Below are 10879 nucleotides of genomic sequence, written 5' to 3'. Positions count from 1 at the left end.
TCCAACCTGGACTGAAAAACAAAAAGGTAAAATGAAAACCGTTCACTTAACAGCAGATTAGCAGTAATGCTCCTCATGAATCGATGCAGTGCCTGACGCTGAGGAGCTGACAGCAAGTGCTGAGCGTGGATGGGACACGGTTTACTGGGAACTAGGCTTCCTGCTGGGCGGCTCTCTTCAAATCCCTGATCTGCTTGACTAAATAGGTCTTCTCATCATTGAACTGCTCATCCTCGGTCCTGTCGTTCTGAAACTTGCTGAGGAACTCGATTAGTTTGGTCTGGTTCTTGAGGAGGATGTCCAGGATGGGCTGTGTCTTGTTGGGGTTGGCCACAAACACCTGCAGAAGAGGAAGCCATGTCAGTCAGAAAGACATCAGTGTACACCCAGCAAGCTCCTGCACAGGCAGGGACAGTGGTTGTTCCTTTAGAAGAACTTACTTTTACATGATAGTGAGGATAATAATGATTACATGGTACATAAAGATTGTCAAGGCATTCCGCCAACCCTGAAACGCAGTACTTAGGCCCAAACACCAACTTTGAGTTTAGAATCAAATAAATTATTTCTGGGCACAGGAGGTCAGACTGCAATTGAAAAGGAACACCCTACCCCCAAGGAAAGCACTAAACCGACTTCTGGCTTTGGGGAGGGAGGGGGAGGAGGGCAGCAGGGACTGTGCCAGTCTCAGGGCACCTTCTGTGCAGGCTGAAGAGAGTCCCTCTCTTACTACACTTTCCCATTCTCATGCACAAGGGCAAAGCCCATTTCCATCCACATCCCGCTTCTGTTAAATGCTCTGACGGAATGGAGTTATCACTTTGGTTACCCAAACAGGCCCTATTTTAGTAATTGCAATGAACAGTTTCAGAAGAAGGCACTGTTTGCCCGTGCAGCTCACCTTGAACACGTGAAAGGCCTCAAACTGGATGTTTCGGCTCTTGTCTCGGAGGAGGTTCATCATTAGCTTGAGGTTCTCAGGCTTACTGATGTATTTCGTCATAATAGTGAAGTTGTGTCTGTCCAACAGCAGCTCACCCAGAAGCTGAGAAGACATTAGACCATTACTCTTAAATTATTAAGACTCAAATAAAAAAAAAAAATTAACCCATTTGATAGTCATCACTTGATGCTAGAAAAGACTGGTTTCAAAAAACAGCAACAAAAATAAAAACGAACAATGTAACAAACCACCACTACCCAAAAAAGGAAAGGGTACTAGGAAGTTCTGATTACTAATTTTAACAATTTTTTTTTCCTGTTTTAAATTCTATTTAGCAGGGCTTTCCAGGATGAAGGGTGTGGTGGTTTTCATTTTCTCACATCTGCCTCACAGAGCTGTATCTTTAGCAGTGGTTCCTCAAGACAACCCTGACTGTTAGGAACCCAAGCAGGGAGCGGAACCCACTTCCAGTGTCCTCAGAGCGTCCTCAGAATTCCATATAAACTCAGTGTGCAAACAGCTACTGCTCAGCTGGGCCTCTCCCTCCAGGCTCTTTTTTTTTTTTTTAAAGATTTATTTATTTATTATATGTAAGTACATTGTAGCTGTCTTCAGACACTCCAGAAGAGGGTGTCAAATTTGTTATGGGTGGTTGTGAGCCACCATGTGGTTGCTGGGATTTGAACTCAGGACCTTCAGAAGAGCAGTCTGTGCTCTTAACCACTGAGCCATCTCTCCAGCCCGCCTCCAGGCTCTTCTTGCCCTGAGCTCTCAGCTATACTCAGCTGGGAGCAGGCAACACCCTTGTGGACAGGTATTTGAGGACATGCCCTGGTGCCAGCCTGCCTGGGTTCAGATCTGTAGCCTTGAGTGGGAAATTCCCCTTTGGTGTCTCTACCTTATACTGTGGGCATACAGACCACTACCATACCCCAAATCCTGGGGGAAAAAAAAGACCAACCAGGCCCAAATCACAAATGTACTTTTTCCTAAAGGTCTACAACCAACACCAGCATATGTCCTTGATTCTCCAAGTTCCAATCACAAATACATAATGAAGAGAAATGAATGACATGGAAAAGAGAATGTGCCATACCTTCAATGACTGTCTCTTTGTCACATAGTTTTCTGAATGAAGTAGCTTTTCATATTCACTGAAAAACTAGGAGACCAGGAAACACACATCAGGGTTAGGGAAAGGCAGCAAACAATGTAGGTTCAGGACAGACTCTGAAACCAACACAGGCCTACGCTCTCCTGCTGACAATGATGTCAAACCTTCCTTTCTCTTGGGCCCCTCTGGTGATGCCACCAGCCCCTTCTATTCAGGGAGCTCCTGGGACGGGTCCCCTCCAGGCTTCAGTCAGATCCAAAGACTACTCTGACAAGTCCCCCTCTACACCCTAACTCCATGTGCATAAAACATCAACACAGTGGTTCTCAACCTTCCTAATGCTGCAACCCTTTAAGACATGTGCTAACCCTCTACACCACAACATTATGTAATTGCTACTTCACAACTGTAATTTTGCTGTTATGAATCATAAGGTAAATATCTGATAAGTAGGACCACTGCATTAACACCTTCTCACACTTTCCATATTCATTTCTTGGTGTTAAAAAATCCCTGTTATGCTGGGCAATGGTGGCGCACGCCTTTGATCCCAGCACTTGGGAGGCAGAGGCAGGCGGATTTCAGAGTTCGAGGCCAGCCTGGTCTACAAAGTGAGCTCCAGGACAGCCAGGGCTATACAGAGAAATCCTGTCTCGAAAAACAAAAAACAAAACAAAACAAAACAAAAAATTCCTGTTATTTCATACACAGGAACTCAATTCATCTAAACCACAAAGAGAAAAATGAACCTGTTCTTTCAAGATAACAAGCACGGAGAGAAAATAAAGCTGAGAGAGGAGAAGCTACAGTGTGTTAAGTAGACAGAGGTTTTGAAAGGTAAGAACTTGGTTCAAAGGTAAAGGAAGGAGCAGTATTACTCAGAAATGGGGCAGGGAAAGATACTCCTAGAAGAAGCACAAGGAAGTCATAGCTTGAGACTTGGGAGCGCAAAGGTGCAAATTAGAGCTGACAAGGACCACCAGGGCTTCAAAGCTGAGACAGTAAGAGTAGGAGCAATTAAAGCCAATCCATGGCAGACAATCCAACTCCCCTTTAAAGAATGTCAACAGGAAACTGAGCAACCAGTACAATTCTTTTGGTCTTTTAACTGATTGTTTCCTCCCATTCATTAGTTGGTAAAACAAAAACAAACAAAAAACAAAACCAAGAATCAAAGTGGTCAGGGTTTTAAGTCCATTTATTTTTTGATAGGACTTGATATTCCTTCTCCCACAGATCTGACAGTACTTCACACATTTCTGTAAAAATGTCTTTCTAAAATCCTGTTAGCTAATGTCACATCCGCAAATAATTTGTAAAAGCCACCTTACTTCAATATTAAAATAGATATCATTACCTATAGAAATCTCTTTAATCTCTACCTGTGGAAGGCTTTAAATTAAGTTGGTAGCATAGGCCTTGTGGAAATAAAGTAGGTTAACAATGACTAGCTCTTACTAAGGTTAGCACTAACTAGCTCCATGAGCTTTAGCGTCAGAGGTCACACACCCACATGGTCCTATCAGTGGGCACGTGCTACTCTGAGGCTAAAGAAGGCACCAAAAGTAAAGAAAGCTTTTGTTCTTAGGATGTGAGGCAGACTCAGGCTTCTGATGTCAGAGCAGTGGTTCTCAACCTAAGGCTGCAATCCTTTCTCTTTTTCTTCCTTCCTCCCTTCCCCCACTTTTTGATTTTTGAGATAGGGTTTCTCTGTGTAACCTTGGCTGAACTTGCTCTGTAGACCAGGCTGGCCTCCAACTCAGAGCTCTGCCTGCTTCTGCCTCTTGAGTGCTGGGATTAAGTTGTGTGCTATCACTGCCCAGTGCTTCGACCCTTTGATACAGTTCCTCAGGTTGTCATGACCCTCAACCATAAAATTATTTCACTGCTTTTTCATAACTAATTTTGCTACTGTTGTAAAACATAATGTAAATATCTCATATGCAGGCTATCTAGTATGACCTTTATAAGGGTCATGACCAACAGGTTGAGAAGCATCCTGTTAAAAAGCCTACAATGCTCCAAAGAAATGAAGGCTGCCACCTCAAACCAGAAAAAACAGAAAGGAAACACCCACATCCAAACACTCATGGCAGAAATAAAGTGCTGTCAATGTTTAAGCCATTTATGAGGCTGCTCTCTTAGCCACATGCTGTGCTGCTGCTGGGAGAGAGGGAACAAGAAGGCCTTCACAACTTTATAATGGAGAGGGATAGGAAAGCAAGTGACGAAGTACTAACAATATTTAAAACTTCAAAGATTTAAACTTGGAAGAATTAAAAACTAAGCCGTCTTGTGGACGGGAAGTTTAAGTGGAGAGTTGTTATTCTAAGTTCTCTCCATGTGCCTATCAGCTTGGACAGTGCGTGAGGAATTACTGTGGCATTGTGAGAAGCCCTCCAGAGGAAGGCAGATGTGCACGAGTGAACACGGGCACTGTAGCCCTCGGGTAGCTGTGTGGATGATAGGCAGTAAGTCATCAAGTACCCGGAATCACTGGGATTGCTGACAGCTCTCGGGAGGTCATCTCTGCTGGGTTTGGCTGACACTGACAGAGCTGGAAGCAACCTTACAGATGGCTAGTCCAGTGTTCTCACTGATAAGAAGGGTTTCTAAGCCCCCAAGCAGCGAGTGCCTTGGCCATGGCCACAAAGGAGTGAACCATGAAGCAGGGGCAGAGCTGGGGTCCTGCCCACTCTAGGCCAGTGCCATTCAAATCCTATCAGCTGCTGCCTTTTTCTCTCTCCTTGTATGCAGCAACTAATGGAAAGGAAGAAAAAATATAAAAGTGAGACTAAATTCTCCTTGCATCTTAACTAGATTATCATTCAGGAGCAAAAAGGACCACTTGCCCCTTCTAAAGTTAAGAAAAGATGCAAAGGGCAATATATGAATCAAGGTCAAATTTGGCTTCAAACTTAGTAGCATTCAATGTTGTTTCAGTAAAGTGACCATAGCACCATTTACAAACACCATAAAGTCAAACATTCTGATGCAAAATCTAGCTTCAATCCCCATGTAAGTTAATTTTTGTTAAAAATTACAAACGTCATTTAAAATATTTCACATACTTACTCTATCATAATGTTGTTCCAAAAATTCTGCACTGAGCAATTTATGTCTTGTAAGTAAATCCTAGAAAAAGAAAAACAATGTATTTTTATAGTTGTTCTCCATTAATGCTTTCTTAGGAAAGAGAATTCTAAAGTATTTGCCAAACTGCCTAATAAACTGCTGTTAACTATTAGCACACAGTAATTACTTAATATTTCATCATGATGTTTACTCAGGACCAAAATGTGACCATGAAATGACCTTGGTCTCACTAAGTCAGAACTCTTTATGGCTTGTTACAGGTGGCACTGGCCCTAGGTCATACACATGGACAGCAATCCAGCTTGAGTTCCTTTGTGGAGATTACTGAGACCTAGGTGTGCTGGGGGTTAGTCTGCCACTCCCCTCCCACAGGCGTCCCTCACAGAAGCTGTTGTAATGTCCAGTTGTCTAACTCTGGCCTCAGACTCGGAGTTACATCACTTCCTCAGAAAACTTTTCCTGATGGCTCACAGTTGTGATTCTCCATGTGCTTGCGGGATTATTTAGTAAGGTCTCTCCTTCAGACTGTCAGCTCCGTAAACACAAGGACTGCACTGATTTTTACAAGCTTTCAACTTCTGGCACCTAAGCTCTTCCCAGTACATAGCAAGGGCTTAGTATTAAATAAATAAATCAATGAATGAACCAGGAAAATTAGAAGATTGTTTGGGAAAGCATCACTCTTAATGTTCTTCATGGTATGTTTTTTAAGAATGCTTCTAACCCCACCCCAAGGATTTACAGCTGTTCAAACTGCTGCACAGGGCTTGTGCTGTATTCCCTCATTTAAAGAGGGATGTTCAAGAAACTTTGTTAACCCCCCCAGCCCCCCAAGACTCCTGTAAGAGTTAAACAAGTGAAATTAAAAGCTGGTATTAAGTTTTGGCATCTCTGGAGATGCAGCAGCCATTTTATTGAAACTTTAGCAAGCATCTGTGGCTCAACATGATTTTACATGCAGGGTCTCCACTGGACAGGGGCTACAAGCCCCCATCACAGGCAGAAAGGAAAGTGGTAGTGTGTCCAGAACCTTAGCAAGCATCAATGGTTGCAATGCAAAAAGGAACACAATGACTTCCAAGGGATTATTAACAGAGAAAGCAGCTGAGCCTCCTGGTCAAAGAGCATCCCACCCTTTAGCCTGCTAACATGCTTGGTTAGACGCTGATGTCCCCTGAGTAGGTACCACAAGGACAGGGCTTATATGTACGGGCCACTGCTGAATCCCCAGACCCTAGAATAATGCTTGAATCAAGTCAGGCACTCAGAAACTGGATGGATGGAGTAAGAGACTAGCATGTCAGAGTCTGTACACAGTGATGCCACTTCAATTTTGTGGCTGAATCATATTTGTGGGCAATCTGAGTAAGAGCAGCCAAAGGACCCTGTCCCACACAAGGCGCCACTACGCCTCCCTTTATGCTGGGCTGCTGCTCCTGAATGGGGCACTCCCTTCCATCAATGCATCCTAATCATGAGTCTTACCCCACAACTGCGGTGAACGTGAGACATCATAGTGACACTCTATGTTATGATCTCAAATTAATTGCAGTTTGCTTTATACATAACATTTACACATATCATCTGAGAAGCTTTATTACCTAAAGCTTCTGCAGAAGCTGTATTGATTTTGGAAAATAATCTTTGGCACTACTCATGCCTTACTCGGGCAGGGTAACCCTGGCCTTCTTCTTGTCCTAACGTACTCATTACCCTTAAAAACGAACTTGACCCAGAGCCATCCTTACCTCAGGGGCTCTTTATTAAGCTGAGCTCTTACAAGGAAAGCGACAATCTCTCACTGTGTTAGTGTTCACGGCTTCTGAGTATGGGTGAGCTACATGTACTAAACAAGAATTCAACAACTTGTTACAAGTTCAACAAGTTACAGCAGGGTCATTTAAGGAAATGTAATACATCTAGATTTATTCTCACTGAAAACGAAAAATATAAAATTGCTGCATCATTTTTATACCATAAAGAGAAGTCTGCAACTAAGGAAACCATGGTCCCACAAATCTGTGGGGATAAGGTGGGGTGGGGTGGGGTGCAGGACAACCGAAGGCCCAGGGAAGATGACCCTGCTCCCTTGCTGGGATTCAGGTATTCTCTGGTGTGTCTTGGTCTGTCCACCCTGAATGTGGTTCTTGTATTTGATAACACATATATTCCAAAAAACATGGCCTCTGAGTAGAGGCCAATTCCATTACCCCATCTAGTGCCAGCCAAAGGAGGCACTGCAGAGTGCCTCATCACAAGAGAAAGCCTGGTTATTGGACAATCTGTATATTATCTATGCCACACTAAGTGAATAATTGAACAGGAAAGTGAAATTTTGACCTTACAGGACTTTTGCTTTTCTAATAAGATTTGAGAATTTAATTTTTTTTTCACATTTTTGGCTGTTTTTGTGGTTTTACTACAAATACCTGAAGCATACAAATGCATATGAATAAACCTCTGTTCCCACTAGAGGGCAGTGTGAGTAGAGGAGACAAAGCTGGGAAACAATCTGACACAGTGCTGAGTGAACGTTACCTTGAACGTGGCAAATGCATCTGAAGCTATATCAAATGTCGACATTTCAACATATCTGAAGAAGTCGTAAAACTGTTCTGACCACAAAATGATTTTTGCAAGCGGTTCATGTCTGATGCATTCTCTTAACATTATTCCACAATTAAGAGCTATTTCTGGAGATTCATACCTGTAAAAAAACAAAACAAAAGCCATACATGATTTCTTTCAAAACAGCAAAACATTTCACACTTTCTCAATGGAAGTTTCAGATACTCCTAAGTGAACACAGCCAAGTTACAGCAGGGTCATTTAATCTGGAACCTACAGCTGTGTGCAGAGGTGGACAGCTGCCTTCAATCAAGAAAAATCAACTGTGGCAGAGACCATGAGACTAGTTCTGTGTGTGAAAGGTCTAGGAAGAAGAGTTATGCTATCCAAGACTTTAGCTTCTATCTACTGTGCTCACAACAACCACAACAACTTGAAAAGAACATTAATAGAGTATTTTTCCAAATTCAGAAATTGACAGTATAAACACATGTCCATCCATCAAATATATAGCCATTATACATCACTGTTTCAACACTCACAACAGTACTTCTAGATTCTCAGAGACAGCTAAAGATTTTACAAAGCATCTCTGACATGGAGAATCTGGGGACCCTAAAAGTACACAGAGTGGATCCCAAGACACGGCACCTCCTCACTAACTCACCAAATGCTGCCTTTTCCTTTATTCTCAGTTCTGTCTCAGCATTTCCTTCCTTGTGGCCATGAAGACACTCTCTCAGCTGAGCAGGCACCTTCCCTTCTCACAAGCACACTGCCTTTTCATAGCCTGATGCCTGCTCAGACAGGTTGCTCTCTTGTTCAGATACCAATGTTGGCTCTACTTTCCCACCGACAAGCTCACATAATGTTGGTTTTTTTTTTTTTTTGGTAGTCAGACATTTCACAATACACTAGTGAAATAATTATCTGGCCAGTAGACACTTCCTCTTGGCTAAAACAGGACTGACCAGGATCTGTCTGTGTAATCTTCTGATGGGTCTCTGCTTGCCTGTCTATGCCTTTTTCTCATTTTAGGTACAGTTGATCAAATTCAAGGCATTGTGAATACTTGGCAAGTATTCTATCACTGAGCTACACCCCAGCACTATCCCTCTCTTTAAAGAAAGGGAAGAAAAAAGTCCCTCCAGTTCTCCTTTTTATCCCTCAGTGGTTCTCCCTTCTTTCTGCTGAGGTCTTCACCTGCTAAGGAGAGCCCACAATCTCACAGTCCCCAGTAGGACTCAATTTCCTTCCCCAGTTCACTCCTTCTGAACTGTGGCTGGGTATTTTCCAACACACCTGAAAACCCTTAGGTAAAGGTCTATTCAAGCTGAGCATACCTACCACTAAAAACCAAGCCCAGACTTTCCCACCCCCTTGGATCTACATTCTGGTACCAGTGCTCTGTCTCTGACACCCAGCACCACAGACTTGCGATCATGGGGGAATGTTTGTACCCATGCTGTCCATTATGGTGGCTACAAAGCCACAGTGTGGCCATGCAAATGAGGGATGGACTAGCCATAATTTAAAGTTAAGTCATTACACATGGTTAGTAGCTACTATACTAGCTTCACTGCAAATCTTCAGCTTTCAGTACTTCTGTGTTAGAAATCACTGGGCCTTTTACTCTTCAAGTCTCTCAGCTTTATTTCCTTTCCTCTATTTCCACCTTCACTCACACTGTAAATACTGCAAATGCATCCTAACCTTAAGCCAACAAGGTTTACCACCAGCATTTCTAGTTTAGCAGTTCAAAACTATTGCCAAACAAAACTTCTGGGCATACTGCCCAATCTTTCCTTTACTGGGTTTACTGCTCTGGTACAAGTCATCTCCTAGCCTGTCATAAAGGGTCCAGTTTTGCAGCTTAATGCTGCCTATCTCATGGTATTAATTTTGGCCCCTGCATCTTTTACACCAGTGATATCCCATCAGGATGCTTTTTTCTTCTGTCTATGCAAATCTAAGCTCTCTGCAACTCCAACCTTAAGATCCTGTCCTTTTACAGACCCACTTAGCTGCTGAAATCCTGCGGTCTTGATTTGTTGCCTGGCAGCACTACTCCTGTCCTTTCGTTGTACATAGATTTGCTTCTCATCCTCAACAAGAGCAGGACTGCATTCCTCTGTCTCAGTTAGGGCATGGTACTCAGCATGCAGACTGGCTCTCATGTAATTAAAAGGTCTGTTCACAAGACAGCTGATCACATTATTAATCTTTGCTTATCTCTAACAAACAAGGCACTTGTAAGACAAGGGTAAGACAGTTTGGGATACAAGTGTGGCGTGGCAGGTTTTGATTGGAGTTTTTCAAGCTTGTTTAAATGACTAAACCATAAGCCAGTGAATACAAGACAAATAGTTATGCTGTTCAACCTATTAACACTAGACTGGAGATCACATTAGATTTTAAATAAGTTAGTAAAATACTATTTCCAAATCCAGTCCAAGCCAGTATTTCATTCATATGTGTGTGTGTATATATATACACACACACACACACTAGAATCTGCACTACCTCCCCCAAAAGCTTCCATTAAACTACTTAAAGCCTAATAAGTCAACCACATTGAACATAATCTAAACTATTTAATCAGCTCAAGTACAGATAGCTTGGAAGGCAGCTCACAGTGCTTCTTAGAGAGTGCTTCCAGGTCAGGCTGGAATCCTATGAAAGGAGTGAGGTGTCAGAAAGCAAAGAAGCCATCACAGACCAATTGGGCTCTGCCAAAAGAACAAAGGAAGCAATCAAAGGAGCACACTATGGTCTAAGATGGGACAACTTAGAAAAGTAATGTTTACAACAGATTGATTCAGGTTTGTGGTGGTTAATATACTGGCTGTCACCCTGATAGGATGACATGATCTAAGAGGCAAGCTTCCCAGCATACCTGTGAGAACAATCTAGGTGGCCTCTGGGCACGCTTGTGAAGGAGTATCTTGTTAGCATGAGAAGGGAAGAGCCCCTCAACTATGCACCATCCCATGGGCTAGCCCTACGGTCTTGGACAAAATAAAAAGGGAACGTGAGCTGAGCACTCTGAGCACCATGAGCACCCTGAGCACCATGAGCACCCTGAGCACCCTGAGCACCATGAGCACTCTGAGCACCATGAGCACTCTGAGCACCATGAGCACCATGAGCACTCTGAG

The 10879-nt window shown here is 43.0% G+C and overlaps 1 protein-coding gene across 3 annotated transcripts in view; it reads right to left on the bottom strand.

Annotated features, from left to right (window-relative positions):
* Positions 1 to 140: 140 nt before the first annotated feature.
* Positions 141 to 10879, bottom strand: part of Cab39 (calcium binding protein 39) — a 54662-nt gene continuing 43923 nt past the window's right edge. For all 3 annotated transcript variants that reach the window (XM_031368236.1, XM_031368237.1, XM_031368238.1), the window contains exons 5-9: positions 7692 to 7860; positions 5133 to 5192; positions 2040 to 2105; positions 902 to 1045; positions 141 to 340 (exon numbers count right to left, since the gene is read on the bottom strand). In XM_031368236.1, the coding sequence (XP_031224096.1) occupies positions 152 to 340; positions 902 to 1045; positions 2040 to 2105; positions 5133 to 5192; positions 7692 to 7860 (628 nt within the window). In that variant the 3' untranslated portion in view covers positions 141 to 151. The remainder of the gene's footprint in view (positions 341 to 901; positions 1046 to 2039; positions 2106 to 5132; positions 5193 to 7691; positions 7861 to 10879) is intronic.

The sequence above is a fragment of the Mastomys coucha genome, unplaced genomic scaffold (genome assembly GCF_008632895.1).
Source record: "Mastomys coucha isolate ucsf_1 unplaced genomic scaffold, UCSF_Mcou_1 pScaffold14, whole genome shotgun sequence".
NCBI lineage: Eukaryota > Metazoa > Chordata > Mammalia > Rodentia > Muridae > Mastomys > Mastomys coucha.
The sequence above is the reverse complement of the archived record's forward strand: the minus strand, read 5'-3'. Positions and strand labels throughout refer to the sequence as shown.